A 21,593-nucleotide genomic window follows, 5' to 3' on the forward strand; every position below is an offset into this window, starting at 1 on the left:
CCCACAATCTCATTTTTTTTATGGATATTACTCAAATTGTAAGGTGCTTGAGTGCCCAACATCATGTGGCTGAACCCACAATCTCACGGTTGCAATGCAAACTACCTTCCAACTAGGATATACGTCCAAGTTCCAACTAAGATATAGACTTGAGCTCATTTAGGATTCAGCCAAGAAAAAAGTGTTTGTAGTGGCTGGATGGGACCAAGACCATGTGGTTGGCCTCATTATGTTAGCATTTTCTCCATTTACTCTAATCCCCTCCAGAAAAGGATGGAGTAAAGGGAAAAAGATTTAATGAAAGTAACATGTTATTGGTAAAGTTTTTGAGCTCAATGTTGATGGTTGCTCCCTTCGCAACTCCGGCAAAGCAGCATTTGGAAGTAGTTTTGGCACCATCATCTACCTCTAAGAACAACGAGCTCTACCGAAGAGGAGGCTCGTGCTCTTCAGTTCGGCATGAGACCTATATATAGTATAAAGTACAGATAAAAGATTCCGCATGGTCATGACTGTAACTTGATTTGTGCAACTTGTGCACAAATCACTTCCATCTCTATGTAAGCTCCCATCCTCCAAAGCCATTTACAGGCGTCATAAGTTACAACACTAAATAATTTAACGAATGCTGTGCGAGATGTAAACAGCAGGAAGCAAGGTAATAATGTGAACAAAATTTCTGGGCCTCCGTTGCTTAACAAAAAAAAGCACAATAATACCTAATGGATGATGATGCACCATTGGAACCTGACCAGTTGTAGGGATAAGGAAAAATAGATGTCGATCTTGTTGTTGGATACCCCATAGACATGAAGCCCTTGGACAAGAATCCCCCGGATTTCTCTTTTGCCAACTGAATGAATGGGATTTAAATCACGTGTCTTTGTGGCTTTACGACACCAAAATAAAAGGAACTCAGGAAGAATACCTATTACCATTCAAAAAAAGGAAGAGTACCTACAGAGCAGAGTCCATGGGATAGCAACCAAGGACTCGAAGAAATGTTGCAAATTCCTGCACATGGACAATTCTTCGAATGTCATATCTTGAAAGTAAGGCTGAATACAAGGAAAATGATACCAAATATTTCTGCATCAGAACAGGTCATAGCCATAAGAATATCGAATTAAAGCAGTTGCATGCAAGTCCGTTGTCACACCCAGTAAGGAAGAACCATTGTGATTATTAATAAGTAATAACCAGTTATCTGGTAAAATGTGATATGGGCATTAATCTAATGAAAAATAGTGGTATTAAGTTATACGAGAGACGACAAGAAAATGTATAACATTGGCCGAATTGCTTCCCCCCACCCCAACAAAAAAAAAATCATTGCTCCAAGAAAATCTGAATATCTCAGCACAGCCTGTTAGTATCTGCAATATCAATCAGACCTGAAAACACTCTGATTTTATCGCCCTTGTCATCTTTGGAGACTCAACCATTCCCCGCTGCACCTGAAGTGCCAATTGAACTACTCTCAAATTTAAGCATGTGGCAGCAGAAGTAGTTGGAGCCACCTGGCCACTCTTTACTATATGCCCTGTTTGTTTAAGATTATGACAACCGATTATGAGTCCTATACTGATTATAGGACTCAAAATTACGTTTAAATTTGAGTCCAACAATTAGTTTGGCACTAACAATCAGTTGTAATAATAATATTATACGAACAGGGTCTTATGCTTCTGATAATAGATTATCTCAACACATTTTCTACAGAGGTCTAGAGCACAAATTCCCCTAAAGTCCTCATGAACCAGTGCCCTACAAGAGTATGAAAAAATTAATCTCTGAGATCATCTTCCTTGCTGACAAACAATTGATCATCAAAAGTTCTTTGGTTTCCTTACCTTGTCATTTCCCAAGAACACAACCACACTCACCAAGAAGATTGCACTTCCATTCCTCCATGACCACACTCACCAAAAGTATGCTGGGAAAACAACCCAAAACCAAACCACTAGAGAAGTGGCACCCATATATTCCAAGCCAACTTGCAGTGAGCCGGGTAGATTCCTTCTTCATGAAATTTTTCTAAAGGATTCATTTAGCCGACCCCAACTAGTTTGGGACAAAGGCTTTGTTGAGTTGAGTTGAGTTGAGTATCTGTTTGCCAGCCTGAAGGCCTTTCTTTGTGTTGAAACTCTCACGCGCCACAGTCCAAGAAAACGTTTGCACTTTAGGTGAAGCCATGGATCTAATGAACCCCATAGTTCCCGATGGATCCTTCTGGTGACGGTGGTCTTTCTATCATGACTCCCCAAGTCAGTTGCAGTTAATACTAGGGAGATGAGAAAAGTGGGGAATAGAACTCACAAGCAGCAGTTCTGAGGTTGGTACCAGATGGAGTTAATATGATGAAATTAATATGTCTACAATGAAATATAGTAATTCACTTGTAATACAGAAATAAATATTAATTGCTCACCATTCAATTTGATTTCAATTAGAATGTTTGATGTTTCACACTTTTAAATGAGACATTAACTAACTCAGTTATTCACTTTGGTTTTCAGTTGCACAGAGAGCCAGATTGAGAATTTAAAGGCCATGTTTCGTTGCTATAGGGCGGCTACGGATCAAAGATCTTACTTGAGCAAGTCCATTTTGATGGGGATTCATCTCAGCGGGAAGAATGTTCAGTTTGTCAGTGTTCTTGTGTGTGGCTCTGGGAGATTTCTTAAAGTGTATGGCCTCCCAATCTGTGGTGGCAGACCAGAATGGGCAATTTGGGATCCTATAATTGAAAAGGTTGAGAAGCGGTTGTCCTTATGGGAGAAAAATCTTGTCATTGGGTGGCAGAATAACTTAGATCAAAGCTGTATTAGCCAGTCTCCCTATTTACAACTTACGCTTATTCGAGTGTCCTGTTAATGCTGCTATGCACATTGAACAAATTGCAGAGGAACTTTTTGTGGGATGACTGCAAGGAAAGAAAGAGATTTTATTTGGCAAGTTGTGGAGGCCTACAAGTCTAAGGTTGATGGAAGTTTGGGCTCCAAGAGTATTAAGGCTATGAATAGAGCTCTTTTGGCTAAGTGGATTTGGCATGAAATGACCCTCTTGTGGAGGTGAGTGATCAAGGATGTATGGCTCTGGATTTGGTGGTTAGCATCTGTCGACTGCTAGATGAACGATGGGGTTGCAGTCTAGAGAGATATTATGAAAGGCCTATTGGTTCTCCTCTGAGGGACGCGTCAGAGTTAGTAGAGGGAATCGCGTGAAGTTCGGTTCAGATATGTGGTGCGGTGAGATACCCCTAAAAGAAAGATTTCCAAACCTGTTATATGTGGCAACGGAGCATGAGAGGATTGTCAAAGACTCCTCTGTTACAAATAACAGCAGAGTGCACTGATCTATACTTTTCTGCAAGAACTTCTTTGATAGAGAGATTGAGAGGGTGGCATTGCTTTTGGAGACTTTGTACGTTGTTTATGTTAAGAAAGGCAGGACAGGAGAGTCTAGATTTGTAGGGGTGTCACAGGTCCACTTCGGGTCGGATCCACCTATGTCCTAGTCATGATCCATTCAAATTCCTTATGGTCGGATTGGATTCAATCTGTTCGGACTTTGGATACCATCCCCAGCATACCAACCAAAACAATGTTCCTAATTTATTTGGACTGTCAGCAACAGCGCCAAAGATAATAAATTCAATTGTCTCCCAAAATATAACTCAGGTTTTGCCCTTTTTTTCGAAAGGTAATGATAAATTTATTCCATAAAAAACGGGGACAAGATTTCCCACAGATACTACATAAGGCTCGTTCAAAGGAGTCATGGTTTGTTCAGCAGGGATCCTCCCCCGAGATAAGGCAGGTATTGTGGAGTCTAAGGAGTACCAAGTTCTTCCACTATTCAGACTTCTCAGACCTTTAGCTCATTTTTTTTTGTTGGTAGAGACCTTTATCCCATGTACAACTACTCTATTTCACTGTAACCATTAGTGCACCAATAGATTATAATAATAGATATAGTCATCTACAATATTGCTGATTCCTTGTTTACATTCATATTTTTCACTCTCAGTTGATGCTTGTTTCTATTACAGATTTATTAATCCACAAATGGTTAGTTGTGTAGGTCCTCTAAAATCTTAGCCAAATAACGACAAGTGAACACCAATTACTAATTCACTATCATATGGAATATAATGCCCAGCTTGTTGTGCAGTTTGAGCATATCTCATCATTACGGATTTAGATTCAGCATGTTTTCTCATTAAATTACAGCAGTACATAGACCTGAGAATTGTAAATTACCATAATTTTCACCACATACTCGACAAATAGAGAAACTACCATAAGGCTTACTAAATTAAGCATTTGATGCATTACAGCAGAAAAGTAGACATGAAAAATTGTGTTTTTCATAGATAATAAATGATGAAGTAGAGACCTGTAGATGGCCCAAAGCATTTTGTGCACGGGGCTCTGCCATAGATGCTTCAAAATCAATATAGAAAAGATAGTCGAAGTACCTACAACCAGAAATTTGTCACTTACACTGCAGGAGAGTTGGCATTCCAGGAGAAATATTTTCTTTTTATTCGAAAATAGAAAGATATACTTCCCGACATCTTTAAAGTCATTATTTCCAATAAATGAATGAATGACCTCAGAATAGTAAGATTACACAGATAACTGTCTTAAGCATCAACTGCAGATTTAAAAGAAAATTTGTGCTCACTTCGCACTTCCAGTGTTAGAGTCATCAACAACCCTCAGTGGCTGCTTTCTTTGTGGCCTGCTTTCAATCTACAGTAGCATACAAAGGAGGATTTCAAGAATTCAGCCAAGGCTAAAACAATTCGAGAAAAATACTAAAACAATGACATTAAACTCTGGGCAAGTTACCTTTGTCAAATTAATGTTCCTCAAAGCAAATACGGCCAAAGCTTTAAATATCACTCCGGGTCCTTCTTCCAGTGTAAAGACAATGCTAGTCTGAAAAAAGAGAAATAACAGTTTCTGCCTTAGAAAGATTTGGATATCATAATAAACAAACATAAAAGGGAGGAAAAATAGTCTTACCTTAAAAGGCCTATCTACTCTCGCAATTATCGGTTCCCTAGCCAGTATCAGAAAGCGTGTAATGTTATCGGAGTCATCCTGCCGAGTACATTACGTGGTATTTAAAAAAGATTAAATACATTCAAAGGTAGCATTTAATATGAATCACAATAAATAACTAAAGTATTCATTCTTCATAATAGAAGTCCACAGAGAAATGCATGCTACCTTGTCATCCTGCCGAGAATATTATGTAGTATTCAAAAAAATTAAATATACTCATAGGTAGCATTTAATGTGAATCACGATAAGTAACTAAAGTATTCATTATTCATAATATAAGTCCACAGAGAAGTGCATGCAAAAAAGTAATGAATTTATCGAAAGAAAATCCTTGCCTGGATTCCTTCTGCAAGTATATTAAGCCCATATATTTCTGCAGCTCGAGCACTTGCAACTGCTCCAGTATCTCTTAGGCCCTTTGAAGCTACAAACTGGCCCATAATCTCAAAGTTAAAAATTTAACTTACCCCAAAATATAATTAGCAATCAAGGTCAAGGGAGTACAGACAAATCATCCATGGATCACCTGAGCAGCACCAGCGGTATCATCCACACTTTCTCTGATAATATCTAACTTGCTCAGCATGTTCTCACATTGAGAAAGAGCCTGGAAAGAAGCAATATTCAATATGTATGGTTAAAAAAATTTTAAGCAATGAGGGGACATTTACTTCAAGAAACAAAAACAAATCCGGAGAAGAGCAGAATAACCAACCTGGGGGTGGCTTAATACACGTTTTAGATCATCCTTTGTCACACCCGGTAATGCCAGAAGACAGTGGAAAACAGTCAACTGAACCTCGCCCACAATGTGTAGCCTATGGCGAAGGAGTAAGTCATAATTACGATGAATGCTTCCACCTAAAGAATTCTCAATAGGAAGAACTGCTTTATCAACAAGCCACAGTTCCACTGCCTGCAAAAGAGAAACTTGTATATGCAAAGGTGGTAGAGTGTGTAGATTGACTCAAATAAGACTATAGAATAATATTTAAAACCTTAAAAGCAGCTTCAAACTGATCACAAGGAACAGCCTCACACCCAGGGTACGCTTTTAGGGCAGCATCCTCACTGTAGGCACCCGGTACACCCTACGTTAGTTGAGGAAATCAAGATAAGAAAAAATAAGAATGTTAAGAAGATGCAAGTGCAACTCTTCTGATAAGAAATGATTGAACATGACTAGCCAAATAAGAATCAAACCTGATACGCCACACGAACATTGGAACCATCACTAGGAGAAGCAGAAAGATCAGTTACAGACAATGGTCCTGCAATTGAAAGATCAGTTATAGACAATGGTCCTGCAATTCATAAAAACTATTGAGCCATGAAATGCATGGAAAAAAAAAAGATTGGTAGCAAACTCGAGATACACTTGGTCGAGGTTATAGTTATACAGTTAGCTCGCTGCATCAGAATAACTTCAAAAGGAATAAATGGTTGGGGCAGAATGATTGAAAAGGATATAGAACTATAACTATAGATATGATTTAATTTTCTCTTCAAATTTGAGAGAGCAGTTAATGAACCCAGATTTATGCTATTATCTGAGATTTATCACAAGTCATTTGACTTATGTTTCACCAGAATGCTTCACCTTTTCTACATGTTGTATGGTCAGTATCTGTGGACCCCGATCCGGGAGAGAGGTGGGGGACGAGCCCCCACATCCTCTTGGATCATCCACGTGTGAAGGAGAGCTCTACCAAGGAACTTTCGAAACGGATGCCACCCTCATAGTATAGCACGAGTGGCGATAAATGAGATACGTCTTAATCCAAGGATAAATCCCCAAACCAAGACGTACCTAAACAAAACTCAGAGTCGACATCCATGGATAGGCCATGGAACCCAAAAATAAATCCTTTGTGCAATGGATAACCATAAATATATATGGGCTCATGCCTGATTACGAATGGAGAAGGTCCGAAGAGCACCCCCAATTCGTCCGAGTCCAAGTACTTGGTCTCTTATGCCATTTATTATTAACCTTGAAGAGTTTTGGGCGAAAATCATATAAAATGGGAACAATCCTTAGGAGTCGTCTACCTAAGCATGCATTTCCTGAGAATAGAAATAATAAGTACACAGAATATAAATGAAAGAAGTGTGTCACCTAAACATTGCTAGGTTATGAGTGCCATCCCTAACTGGTGTCTAAATTCTGGTGGGCAAACACATGCATGTTACAGCTAAAAGTATAAGGTATGAACAAGATATAACAAATATGATAGGCAGAATAAGCAGGACAATAAAATAAGCAAGTAGATGAGATATAATAAGCAATAAAAGCGATAAAGCAGTAAAAGAAATACAGCTACGCGTGTAAGTGATCAAATAAGAAAATAATCTCATTCTGAAAGAAAAAACATAAGAAAAAAATGATAATCACAAACACAAACTCTAAAAAAAACATTAACAACAAACCCTAAGACTCTAACATTGTCCTCGACTCTTGGATGATCTAATATTCATCCAAGCAGCCTACGTATCCCCGCCTCCACAAGAATCAGAGGGACGTAGTTCTTCGCACCTATTCTAAACTATGATGCTTAAGACATCTTGACCTCTATCATAGACACGACCTAAAAGACCGGACTAGTTATTAAAGCTTATTGCACGATTATTTATGTTTGAGTGGATTGTGATTTTAGGACACTCTATATGCCCTAACTAAATGCAGGTTAGCCATAGCTAATGCAGGAAATTCCTACAACGTATATGTAACTAGGCTGTGTGTCCTAAGGAAAACAATAGGATCACTAACGCATCCTAGACCTAGTCATCAATCAGCGATGTGAATCGCCAACTGACCAGACGGAGGCGTTCCTATAACTCTAAGACAAACTCCTAACTCTAAAGCAAACACATAACCACCAAAACACTCTACCTAGGACATACTCCTAACTCTAAAGGAAGAGCTTTTTTGGAAAACAAGTTTTTAAAGTTGTTTATTCAAAAAGATTTAAAATGTTATTTTTAAAAGTTTGGTTGAACTTAGGATAAAGATCCCAAGCTGCACTACGTACCTCGTGGGAAAGGATCAAGCCAACGTAGTTCGGAACATATTCCGAGATAAAGATGCTAAACAAGTAAACAAATGTGATTCACAAACAAGTAAACTAGCGTGCTCACAAACAGGTACACCAGCGTGGTCACAAATAAGTAAACTAGCATGATCATAAAAAAATGGAACACCAATCAGATAAAACATGTCTAAAGGGAATATCTGAAAGACTTGGAAAGTCTTCTAAAATGAAGAGAAAGGGATGCTACAAGACTTAAACAAGTTCTCCTAAAAGAGGGGCTTTGGATGACTCATTCATCGCCCTTGCAATGAAGAGGGATTAATGAATAAGGGTGTCTAAAAGACTAAGTAAGTCTACTAAAATAGAAAAGGAAAAGAGGGGAAGCACTACATGAGTAAATATCATTTTCACCATAAATGGAAAAGAAAATAATTCGCATATCCAAAGGAAATGTCCACATAAACAACTTGTTGAGGCATAGGTATCCCAAAAACATCATAAAAAAAACACAGTATATACTCTAACAAAATAACAAATAAGAATTTTTTATTTTCAACTATAAAATATGAAATAAAAGCATCACGCAAAATGGATATAATCCTTTCACATTACCATGTCAACTTTATCAGTGAGAACCCCTTTTTCAGCTATTTTCTAATTATAACGCCAACAATTAAACCTGTGATATTATCCAATAAGATAAAAAGAAAACACTATAGCTAATCTTATCAATGACCTGTAACAACCCAAACATGTATGTAGATGACTAGTTTCAGATTATGTTAACTGGATGCTGGTTAAATTTTCCTTGCATAGATGACTAAGAAAAGAGAAAAGAAATGATATATATTTTTACCAATGGAATAGAAAGTACCCAACAAGCAAGAGAACAAATAGTGCCACTGAAGCTAGGAAAGAAAAGGTTGCTATGGACATTTCTATGATCCAACAACAAAAGAGAGGCTGCTATAGCACGCCACTAGAGATCAGTCCGCATAAAAAAACAGCCCCAAAAATACCCCCAAAGTTTTTATTATGTTTGATTCCATCCTAAAAAATAAAGGGCAAACTTATGAAACTGAAACGAGATAGAAAAGACCAACTGAATTTGCTCATCTCCACACCATAATGGTACTAGAATTTGCTCATCTCCACAACATAATGGTACTAATATTTTTCTCAAAGGGATAAATAAAATGAACAATACTACTCAACCTTAGCAAATAAAAATTAGTTTTCCAACTGAAATCTTATGTCTGCTATTGCAACACATGCATACAAATTCATGTAACCATGAACACAACAAAAATCTGAGATAATTCTAGCCTAAACATATGGTTCATAACCAGTTTCAGTTGTGTTATACCCTACTTGATTCCAAACTCTCAGTATTATGACATCCAAAAATATGAACATTAGAACTTCACTTGATATCAAATTCCTTGTATTTATAGTGCGCTATAATTTCCGTTCAGAAAATATCCCTAACAACATTAGTTTTAAAGGATAAGTGAATCACTTTGGATTTTTCTTATCTTCAAGCCTTCATAATACACTCATTTATAAGCACCACTTTTGACAAGCTTTGCCTCTCTAAAAGGAACAGAATATTATAAAATCATGAAGTGTTTGAGAGTTAAGACCAAAAGACAGCAACACAAAATAGCAGACCTTATCAATAGTGCAGCTTTAGAGAGATAAAAAAAATGTCATATGTTTAGTATAGTGGCAATCTCATTCAATTAGGACCTTGGAAGATTTTTAATAAATATACTCTCAAGCACATAGGGATGAACATAAGTGGGGTTGTTGTTATCAAAATGAAAAGATGACTCTAAATATCAAAATAATAATGGCTGTTAAAATCCAAGTGAAAAAAAAATAAAAATTGCAAGAATCAAAGTGAAGTGATGGCTGTTAGTATCACAAAGGTGTGAGAGATGTTAATATCAAAAAGGGTGAGGGGGCTGTCCATATCAAAAATGGGATGGTGGAAGTGGAAATGGGATAGCTACTCTAGAGAACAGAATGAGGTAACTCTTTCAAAAAAATCAACTTCCATGCAGGCTCATGCAACATTGGTTTGGGGTAGAATTCTTGTAGGATGATTAATTGTGAGGAATCTTCCAACTAGAAATGCTATATCAGTCAACACAACTTCTTAGCAGATATCCACACGAAGGTAAGGGAGTGCAATCCAAATAGGGGCCAAAAAGGGTTCTCCTTGGGAATTACTAACACTCTTAAAAAAAACGACATGACATAAAATTACCAAATTTAAATACAAAAACAAATCTGTATCCCCCAAATATCATAGAAGATTAAACCACTGATAAATTAGAACCAGTTGAAATGAATTGCCTATGAAAAATGCAAAACTGGACATAGCTCAAAATCAGATTTTGCACTCTAAAACTTAATGCAACAGGTCATCCACTTGACAAAATTCTGTTATCTATCATCCATCAGTGTTACATAAATTGTATCTCTTTTTTTACTCTGATTTTTGTTACCTCATGAAACCAGAATTGAAACTTGACAATATGAATGAAGTAAATAATGTATCAAGACTATAAGACCCTTATCCCTGTAACATTTTTTATTTTTTTTAGCCCTGATTCAAATGTCTAATACAGAGATTTTCGACTAAAACAGAACATCATCAAATGAATTGCAAGGGTAGTGATTTATTTAAATCCTAACCACAATTTCCAATTCCATTCCATTCAGGCTGAAACAAGCATATTTTACAAAGCAAGATCAACATTTTATATAAGAATATAACTGAGTTATTGATATCCTCAGAAATTCCTACCTCACCATTATTATTTTTTTTTACAACAGCAAAGATATTCAAAAGAATTTTCAAATGAAGGTAATTAAAATCCAGCAAAGAAGTTAATCTTATACTATCACTTACGCTAAATTAGAGCCAAAACAAAGATAAAAGCAAGTATAAACAGTACTAGAGTACCAATAAGCTTATACAAAACACACTACTGGTTCAAGCATACGAATGTGACCGCCAAAACATCCATTAAATTTTTATTACAGCAGCAAAACATACTTCATCTTGTAAAAAATTATGACGCTAGTGAAGAGGCATCACCATAACCCTACTCGGCCTCCCTACAAACCAGCTCTACTCTGCTATAATGACTAAACCAACTATTCAAGTTCCCCTTACAAGTGTTATTGTCAGTCAAGAGCTACAAATCTTATTTCATTAGACACATACCACTTGAACAATTACACAGAACTTAGCTTGTTTTGTTGCGACTACAACTCTACTAATTTAGTGTGAATGGGCGAAGTCGACTCAACCAGAAAATACAATCAATCTAACCAACTTCTTCCATATGAAGCAAAATTGATTTGACCAGAGCAAGATGACTTACAAGCCCATTGGGCCAAAAATGAGAATATACAATAGAAGCTCAATGTGTATGACCAAGAAAATATATCAATATGTGATGAGGATTATGACATTAATACCTTAACTCTTGAATGAAGACCAAAAATGATATTACCAATGTGTTTATTACCCTATTAACATATGCCAGTTGATTGAAAACTATTATCATAAGAAAAAAAATAAAAATAAATAAATCAATACTAAGATCATTTTCTCCCTTCTTCAACCTAACAACAAAAAAAACTTTAAGGTCTTTATCCTCAACAAAATCAGCACTACAACTTTTAAGACCAACTTCTATGTTTTAATATGTTCTTTACACTAATCTCTCTGTTAAAATCAAAATTCTATCTAGCAAAAAAAAAAGGCTGATTATAAGGGCCAAATCTTCAAAATGAAGCAAACAGGCAGGTGATGGAAATAGAAAGGATTCAACAAAATGCCCTTAACAGACATGGTGCTCAATATGTCTATTTCATATTGATTGCAATCTAATCAAAGCTTAAACAGAGAATAAAAAAAAAATTACCTATAATATGTAACTGAAATGGACAAGATTTATGAAGAAATAATCGGATCCTCCTGACAGAGCTCCTCTCTTTCTCTGTATATTTCTCCCTTTGCTAGCTCTTTGATAAGATCACAAAAAAACTTTTAATCCACCAGCTGTACTCGATGCAGATCTTAGGCTTATTGATTAAGGATATGCAAGAACTAGGATCTATAAGCTAGAAATCTACAGATCTATGCTTTTTTCAGAGGAAAATCTAAAGTCTCATCTACAAAAACAGAGCAAATCTAAAATTCTATCTTGAGTTAGGGTTTCATGAAGCTAGGGTTCGAAATATGATGTAGAGAATAGAAACGAACAAATCTCTAGATTAGCAAAGGAGAAAATAGCAATTAAAGTAAGTCAAAGACCAGCCGGAGCTTGAAGGAGCTTGGCAGGAGGTGTGCCGGAGATCGGCCGGAGAAGAAGGTAAAATAGGGTTAGGAAGAGGTTGTGATCTTTAGTAAAGAAATAGCAGAGATAAACTGATGAAACGAAGAATATCAGAGAGGTCTTTTCGTCGGCAAGAAAATGGCCGGAGAAGATGGCCGGAATCTGATCGGATATTGGCCGGAAAAGAAAAAAAAACTAGGATTTAGGGTTTCAGATTAGGGAATTTTACCTCTCTCGTTCTCCCTCTGCTTGGGTTTTCTCAAATGAAAATGAGCTCCTCTAGCTTCTTCAAGAAGCTTCTCCACTATTTATAGTATATTGGGCCCTTTAAGTTCCAAAAACACCCCCGTGAACGTATATCTAGTTCATTTTTTAATATGACAGGTGGTCCAAAAAAAAAATCAATGAGAAAAATAAAAATAAATTCGCACCCCTTCAAGTGTCCAGGGACAACCCACCTGCTGCAACTATTCTATCACCGAAACCGAAACGTTTCGGTTTCGGTACGAAATTTCGGACGAAATCTTGTAAAAATTTCACCGAAATTTCCGAAATTTCACCGAAATTTTGTACTTCACCGAAACGTTTCACCGAAATTTCCGAAATTTCACCGAAATTTCCGAAATTTCACCGAAATTTTACCGAAACGAAACGTTTCGGCCGAAATTTCCGAAACGTTTCGACGAAATTTGGCACTTTTCCGACTCACCTTGAATTTCGTTTCGTTTTCCACCGAAACCGAAATATTTCGGCCGAAATTTAAAACCATGGCTACCATAAGGTTAAATTTGAGACCCTAACTCACTGATTTGATGAGGTTATTCACAAACATGGCGAACTAGGGTCCGGTCAAAATGGGGTGTCTACAGTATCTGCCTTTTTTTTCTTTTTTTTTAAAGTAACAGTTTATTTATTTCCAAAAGAAAAGATTACACAGAAAGAAGGGACAAGATGTCCCTGTGTAATACAACGTAGGCATTAGTTGAGATTCACTCCCGGATTGTTAAATACAACATTCGGAGCCGATAAGCCCACTCCTTCCTTCGCCAGACGGTCGGCCAACGAGTTCGCTGTGCGCCTTCGATGCATCATCTGCGGTTGTATGATACCTATGAGATCACGTATCTCATCAATCTGATTTGCGAGCCGCCAAGGACCAGGACATTGATTCCTTGCCCATGCAATGACGTTGGTTGAATCACCTTCCACTATCAAAGGCCCAAAATTATGATTCCTAAACCAACGAAGCCCGAATAATAATGCTCTAGCCTCCGCCTCGTTTGCATCAAATACCCTTGCCGGACATGAAAAGGTCATAAGGATACTTTCCGCTGGAGTTCCGAATTACTCCCCCAAACCCCGCAGGTCCTGGATTGCCAAATGAGCTTCCATTGAAGTTAAATTTTAAGGTGCCCTCCGGCGGTGGCAACCAATTCGGCTTAATGGCCATTACGCCCCGCTTTTCCGTTAAGACTGTGACTCCATTCCGCAATATCTGTGATATTGAATATGGTCCACCCCTTTTACAGATTGTCCAAGAGACAATTGCAATAATAATGGAGAGGCATAAGAACCTTGCAGACCTGCTCCGATCATTGAAGATTCTATTGTTACGTTCTAACCATAAGTACCATATTATGGCAAATGGTATAGCAAGCCAGCACTTCTGCCCCAAGCGGCCTTGAAAAGCTCCCATCCAATTCATGATCATCTCTGAAATGTTATTCGGGAATACCCAGCACATGCCGAAAAATCTGATAACCCCATCCATACCTCATGGAAATAAGGGCACAACAGCAGCAAATGTTATTCGGGTCAGTATCTGCCTATGAAACGTTAAATCAGAAGCAAGTATAATGGTAGTGTGAAAGATCATACTTTGATGCCTTTCAGGACCATGAAGCTTATCCCCCATAAAAGATCATCAAACTCTAGAAAGCCTATCAACATCCTTTTTGAGTAAATCCCCATGACATGAAAAAACACGGGAAATTTCCAATGGAAAAACAGAGGAAATTCTTCCATTGCTAGGGTTCATATTCTCTCTGATTTTGAACTAATTTCCCCTCATAGATTTGGAAATTCCAGCACTTGAGAATTTGAGAAACCTCCCAAATCCCAATACTTGATTCAATACTATTCAATATGAAGATAAAAGGACCATCTTTCTTTTACTGACACATATTAGCCTATAATTTCATCAATTATGGAAGTAGAGTATTCCTGAGCTTAGCATGTTCCGAGGCTTCAGACATTACCCACCTCAATCTCTTTAAGAAGCCTCTCTGTAATGCTCACAGAAAAATATACCCAGTACTCTTTGTTGCCAAAGTAAAGAGGAATAGCGATAGTTAACTTTCTCTAAATCTGTAAATAGGAGAAAAATAAAACATTGGAGCGTGGTAAAAGAAATGGAGCTTGGACAAAACTTGTCAGGGAGGATCCCTATAACTATAAGGATTTCAAGACAGCTTCCTCCCAATCCATAAATATTAAAGTGTTTTAACCACTAGACCAATGAATAGCTGAGAACACTGTTTCTCTTTTCGGCCAAAAGAATGTGTTAAAAGCCACTAGCCACAAACCGAGGCCTGCAAAAAAGGTTCCCAACCCTACTCAAGCTCATCTTCATTAGATCAATCAATTATCTCAAGACATGGGGGATGTGAAGCAATCCTAATCGGTTAATCCTAACCATTGAAGGCTAGAGACAATAAAAAGCTGATCATGGTAAAAAGTGGACCCAAATTGGACCAAGTTACAATCCACATGCAACAATTAAGGGGGATATATTGCAACTTCAATTCTATGAAAAATTAAGGGAAGTGATATATACGCCCCTTTTGATTACTTGGGACACCCAGCAGCAGTGTATCAGTGAATACAGAGGGGCTGATGTACTTCATGTCAGAAGGATTCAATGGGCTGATTGCCACATACACTGCTGCTGGGTGTCCCAAGTAATCAAAAGGGGCAGATTTATCACTCACCAAAATTAAGGGTAGCCTGATTAAGTTGGAGAAGATTATCTTTCAAAAAAAAAAATTAAGGGTAGCCTGATTAAGTTGGAGAAGATTACTTGAAGAGTTGACCAGCCTTATCCGATCCTAGTTTGGGAAAAGGGCTGACTGGGACTATGGAGCAGTTCCACAAATTAATCAACCACCAAGTCACCAACTAACAAAGGGTGTGTAACTGATGTGGCATCACCCGCCGCCTTTTCTGAGAGAAGCCATAGTTGGGAGACTGGAGGAGAAGCAATTGTGGATTCAACCATTTTTTACAGAGGCTCATCTATCCAAGATGCAAACCAGGTATAGAAAGAGTGTATCACACGAAACATGAAGATGTTGACAAAGATGAATGGGAAACAATTAAAAGAAGGGGATATTGAAAGAGTGAGCTTGGGAAACGTATAAAATTGCGACGTGGAAGGGGAGCAGTTGAGAGGATGATTCAGGCAAAATTCTCTGATCTACGGTCGATTTTGCAATAATATGGACCATTCAGGGAAAAAAAAGAACAGCTGTCATTGAGAACAAAAGAGTGTGCCTGCCTATCCAACCACCCATTGAAAATCAAGTTGCTGGTTATAAACTGGGCCCTCTGCAAGAAAGATTTTTGGGATATTACAGCAATGGACCTTCTAAGGAATGGGAAGAGGTTCTATGGCAATGGAACTTTTCCCAAGATGAAAGAAGTGAGCTGGATCCCTTGCCCGGTTGATCACATCAAGTTAAATTTTGATGGCTGCTCCATGGGCAATCATGGGCCTGTAGGCATTGGTGGCACCTTTACAGACAACAATGGAGAAATTATTGTCTTTCTCGGGGCCAGTCAGGAGGACTGGCTTGAACGGAGCAAAGCTCCATGCTCTTCTAATAGGACTGTATCTTCCATGCAACACTTGGTGGAAAGCTCATTGTTGAAAATGAGTTCCTCTAAGTCAATAAAATCAGCAACTTGCATTCTCAAATCAGCACAAACATAACATAATAATCTAAACTCAGCTAAGGTTTTCAAAGAAATTCTAAGCTTTAAAGTTCATTCATAAAAATAAAAAAGTTCATCCCAAACACGTTCCATACCATAATCTCAAAAGATAACAGCTAACTAATGAATAAAATCATATCTTAATTCAATTTTTTCATAGAAATCAGATCTATAAAGAAATAAATATGGCCCAAAATACTAAAGAGGTATGGGAGTGATGGCGGATGGATGAATCCGGATAGGTAATCAAGTGACAAGGGTTAGAGAATTACTAGGTAAGGGGGTTTTAAGGGTGATAGGAAAGATTTTGAGGGGGAAATATTTATAGGATGGGCTGCAAATATACATATGATTGGAGTTGTACCTGTGAGCATGGTTTTAAATTTCGACCGAAATCCGAAATTACGGATTTCGGTGAGGACCGAAACGAAATGGTACCGAAACCAAAATTCCTGAAATTTACCAAATTTCGTTAGAAATTTCAGGAATTTCGTCGAAGTTGATATAAAAATAATAATATTTTATTGCGTCAAACAATTTCGAATGAAATTACTGAAATTTCGTCCCAAAAATACGGGATTTCGTGCATGTGTAACAAATTTCGGTTTCGGATAAGTCCGAAATTTTAGCCGAAACCGAAATTTAAAACCATGCCTGTGAGTGACGTATCGTGCTTTGTGCCAGGATCGTCAACTGCAGGATTTGTCCGAGAGAGGAGAGAGAAAGCTAGAGTGAGAGAAAAAAAAAGTTGATCTCAGTCAAGATAATGAGAAAAGAAGGAAAGGATAATCAAGATCATGAAACGATCAAGATCAACAAGAGAGGTAAAGAAAGATAGGAGGGGAGATACCTTGTAGTCAAGGGAGGGAGTTTTCCAATATTTCCAAAAACTTCTCTCGTGCTTCCTCCTTTAGGTATTTTATATAGGGAGGAGGGGGCCTTTGGCCAAGGTTCATATTTACTAAAAATAGTAAGTCTGTACTTAGTAAGTACGTATTTTGAATGAATGATGTGTGAAAATAGGCTTAAGTGATAGTAAGCCAAGGTTAGGTCATAATGTGGTTTTAAAAGGATAAGTGGGCCATGAGAAAAAAAAGGTATGGTGGGCTATAGGTCATGTGGACATCCCCACATCCCGGCTAAATAAAATGCTAATAAAAAAAGTAGCACAAGTCCAATAGGGAAAAAAATACATTTAAAAGCTGCTAAGATGACTGAATGACAGCAACTGCTTACAGCAAAGAGCGCTTGTAGTGAAAAGAATATCCCGATAATGTGACTAAAAGATCAAATCAATTGTTATCCATTGAGAAACACTTAGTAGTTATATACCCATCCTTAGCAAAAACATAGCATAAGGAGATCAATTGAAGGGATTGAGCCTCTAGCTCAATGATCAAGGATTTGTTCTTCAACCTGGAGATTGGAGGTTCAATCCCAGCTCACATACCAAAAAACAAAAGGAGATCAATTGAAGGAATACCACAAAACTACATCTAAACTTTCAGCAAACGGCCGGGCTAGAGCCGCCTAATTGAAGCACCAAAAACACCCTAGCTATTCAAAATGCCCACACAGTAGCTTTTTAAATCACATAAACCAGCACAAGATTAACCAAATACAATTAACAAAATGCAATAGAGACCCAACAACTCCTGGGTGAACTTTAATCCTAAACCTCAACACAATAAAAGAAAAATTGGAAATTCTGCAAATATTAATAATAAGATCATTTAGGTTAACCTTCAGTCAATGAAAAAAAAAAGAAAAAACACATAGGCATTCAACATTAAGAAGACAAATAAACATACATCAGGTAAAAACAAATAACAATCTCACTTGGAAGAGAATTCAAATCCTTGTGCAATTTTTGTGACAATTCAGGCTCGGCCTGACCATCCACAGGGTTAAATTCAACAGTGGAAGAAGAAGAATTCTCGTCTTCTACAGGCGCCGTGGGCTGAGCCAACAATTCCCCACAAGCAGCATTAGAACACCTCCATTTTCCAAAACTTATAGCCTCTCTCTTCCAATTAGAAGAAATCACATAACGTCTAGTGTCTAAATCAGTCCTACCCAATTGGTAAGAACACCCCCACGAACCAATGACTCTCGTCAGAGCCATTTCTCATCCAAGCGGACACTTTTTTATAGCAGTTTTAGGGGAACCCCGATTCATGAGAGAATGTTCTCAACAACCCAAAAGAGAAATTCTCATCTGGGTATTTTGGTACTAGGTGCACGGATCGTTGTCGGTGAAACGTTTGTTTCGATAAAGGGTTTCTATAGAAGTGAAGTGGGGAGGGACTCCAAATTAGGGCCGGCAATTTCACCCGGAAAAGCGGGGATCCGCCCCGCCCCGCTCGCTTGGGAGGGGATTCCCCGATTTGAGTGGGGAAGGGGATTTTAAAAATTCCCCGGTGCGGGGAAGGGGATGGAGTTGGCCCCGCCCCGCCCCGCATTAATGCCATTTTTTTCTTGTATTTTTTTAAGTGTTTTTTTTTGTTGGGAAAACTACCAGAAACCCCATGGATCAAAACATATCTACAAGATTCTCCCAAAATTTTCATAATTTCCATTAGTACAGTTTTGTCCCTGACATAGCTTTTTATGTTTTCTTTTACCCATAATCCATTGGACACTGTCCTTCATTATATTAGTATATTACCCTTAGAAATCCCTAAAATCTCTCCCTCGAATCATCACTGTAAGGCAACATTAAATTCTTTGAAAATCTCTCACCTCCAAATAAAGGCAACATCTCTCTGATGAGTGATGAGATTTTATATGGTGTGCGCTCGTATAGTCCATTTATTTTTCAAAAAGTAATGTATGGGCTATGCCATAGGATGGTCCAAACCGTCCATTTGATAGGCTACAATTTAAAAGTACTTTACAGGCCACACCATAGATCATCCAAACCGTCAATTTGATGGGCCACAACGTAAATAGATTGCAGCCCAAAAATCATTTCCATTGGATGATTGCAACCCTCCGATCTATAGAAGGTACCATAATATGCAATTCCTCTATAGATCAGAGGGTTGGGATTATCCCATGGAAATGATTTTTGGGCCACAACCTATTTACGTTGTGGCCCAGCAAATGGACAGTTTGGATCATCCTACAATGTGCCCATCAAGTGGAAGGTTTGGATCATCCTATGTCTATGGTAGTATGGTATGCCCATCAAATGGACGGTTTGGATCTTCCTATGGTGTGGCACGTACAATACTTTTTGGCAAGTGGGATTGGGAATTAGGGATCTGCTAGGGACGAGTGATCAATTAAATGAATATGAGAGCAACCACCTTTGTCCCAGGTTAATAAAATGAATAAGACAAAATCTTAGCCTATGTGGGTTGTGTAGCTACTCTCACATGCAACAGCCAAGCCGCAACATGCTTGAAGTGATTGTCCCTAGCAAATCTTTAGTTTTAAACCTAACATTTAACAAAGTAAAATGAGAAAGTAAAGTGATTGTCCCCGAAGGATGCGGGGCGGGGAAGGAGAGGGGATGGGGATTAGATATTCCCCGTGGGGAGGGAGGGGGATTCACCACCATCCCCGCAGTGGGGAGAGGAAGGGGAGGGGGGAAATTCCCCGTAGAGGGGAAGGAGTAGGGGACCCCAACATCCGGCCCCAACTCACCCCGTTGCCAGCCCTACTCCAAATCCAAAATTCATTGGATTTTGGCTTTTGGTTAGGTGTTTTTTTGGGCCTTTCTCCCATTTAAAAGAAGCTTCGGGATATAATGATAATTGAGAAAAGTATGAAATGTGGGCCGTTGTTCAATGAAAATACGGATTGCAGGCGCCTTTTAAAACAAGAACAAAAAACGAGCAAGTCTTCAAAATTGGGTTGGAAAAGGACCCTGATACCCTTCTGACATTAACAGAAACATCATTCAGCCTCCTTTTTTTACTCCTTGCGTGTTTCACGAGGTTCTTTTGGTTCGTTTGGTATTTGAATTGATAGAAGTCACAGAACCTTGGGTTCGTTTCTATCTTGGCCGTCGAAAATACCTAGAGACGGATGGATGCCTGACACGTGTTGAAAAACTTTTTGGAATGCTAGCGGCTCTATACATAGTCGGTTTGGATTGAAATCTTTTTGTGAACCCAGAGTCCTTGGGTTCCTTTAAATCTTGGACGTCGCCAATATGAATAAACGGTCGGATCCACGACACGTGGACATCAATATGAAACGGTGGTGTCTTCTAATAATACCCCTCTCTGTAACCATTATTCCCTTCTCTGGAACCATTATTTTCATCGGCGTACCCATTATTTCCGCTAGCGTACCCATTATTCCTATTCCCCTCTCTGTAACCATTATTTCCATCGGCGTATCCATTATTTTCGCCGGCGTGCCCATTATTTTCCTCTCTATACCCATTATTTCCATTGGTGTACACATTATTTCCGCCGGCGTACCCATTATTTCTATCTTGGCCGTCTGAAATACCTAGAGACGGATAGATGCCTAACACGTGTTGAAAAGATAACTGAAAAAAGATAACGTCTACCGTTCTAAGCCAAAAGATAAGTGAGAAAAGATAACGTCAGTGTTCCAAAAAGTACAATAATGTCGGGGTTCCAAAAAGTTTTCCAACACATGTCAAGATCCATCCGTCTCTAGTTATTTCCGACGGCCAAGATAGAAATGAACCCAAGGTTCTCTCGGTTCAAATACACATTTAAATGAACCAAAAGAAGCCTCGTGAATCAGGCCAATTTAAGAGGCAGTAATGAAAATGGAGGACTCTGTCGATGTCAGAAGGGTATCAGGGTCTTTTGACCACCCGATTTTGAAGTTTAGCCCTTTTTTTGTTCTTGTTTTAAAAGATGCCCGCAGTCTGCATTTTCACTAAACATCGCCCTCCCCTCCATTCCGTACTTTTCTCATGATAATTAATTTGTTGGTTGCGAATGTTTCAGTAGAATACATTACGAAGCGGGCACAGTGCGTCCCCTTGACTAATCTGAACCGTCCATCTTTTGGATCTCTTGTGGCCCAAAAATCAAGTCTAGATTCAAGACATCCATATCATGCTAGGAAGACACGCTCTCTTTAGGGAGGTCCCTAACAACCCTCCACGTGGTGTCATGTGTTAACCACACATAACGAGA

General features: G+C 38.3%; 1 protein-coding gene across 2 annotated transcripts; it reads right to left on the reverse strand.

Moving 5' to 3' along the window:
* Window positions 1–509: 509 nt before the first annotated feature.
* On the reverse strand, window positions 510–18,768 carry LOC143892888 (arogenate dehydratase/prephenate dehydratase 1, chloroplastic-like). 2 transcript variants are annotated; one of them, XM_077397799.1, is made up of 12 exons: window positions 18,301–18,768; window positions 6,282–6,349; window positions 6,077–6,169; window positions 5,794–5,994; window positions 5,605–5,685; window positions 5,414–5,509; window positions 5,037–5,114; window positions 4,860–4,949; window positions 4,693–4,760; window positions 4,402–4,483; window positions 962–1,014; window positions 510–853 (listed from the first exon to the last, which is right to left on the reverse strand). In XM_077397799.1, the coding sequence occupies exons 1-12, from the start codon at window positions 18,584–18,586 to the stop codon at window positions 619–621; spliced, it is 1,431 nt and encodes a 476-aa protein (XP_077253914.1). In that variant the 5' UTR covers window positions 18,587–18,768; the 3' UTR covers window positions 510–618. The 2 variants fall into 2 exon arrangements, with proteins under 2 accessions (XP_077253914.1, XP_077253915.1); XM_077397800.1 differs by having other exon boundaries at window positions 639–853; window positions 958–1,014; window positions 18,301–18,767.
* Between the last annotated feature and the right edge of the window lie 2,825 nt (window positions 18,769–21,593).

The sequence above is a fragment of the Tasmannia lanceolata genome, unplaced genomic scaffold, assembly GCF_043159265.1.
Source record: "Tasmannia lanceolata isolate RefF3 unplaced genomic scaffold, GAP_Taslan_0.1 ptg000015l, whole genome shotgun sequence".
NCBI lineage: Eukaryota > Viridiplantae > Streptophyta > Magnoliopsida > Canellales > Winteraceae > Tasmannia > Tasmannia lanceolata.

Excerpts from the sequence above, each read along its gene's own strand:
- LOC143892888 (XM_077397799.1), bottom strand. The coding sequence starts at position 18,586 with ATGGCTCTGACGAGAGTCATTGGTTCGTGGGGGTGTTCTTACCAATTG. Across the intron at positions 6,350-18,300 it reads GGATTTGAATTCTCTTCCAA|GACCATTGTCTGTAACTGAT; the intron begins GTGAGATTGTTA and ends TTTCAATTGCAG. Across the intron at positions 854-961 it reads TATCCCATGGACTCTGCTCT|TTGGCAAAAGAGAAATCCGG; the intron begins GTAGGTACTCTT and ends CCATTCATTCAG.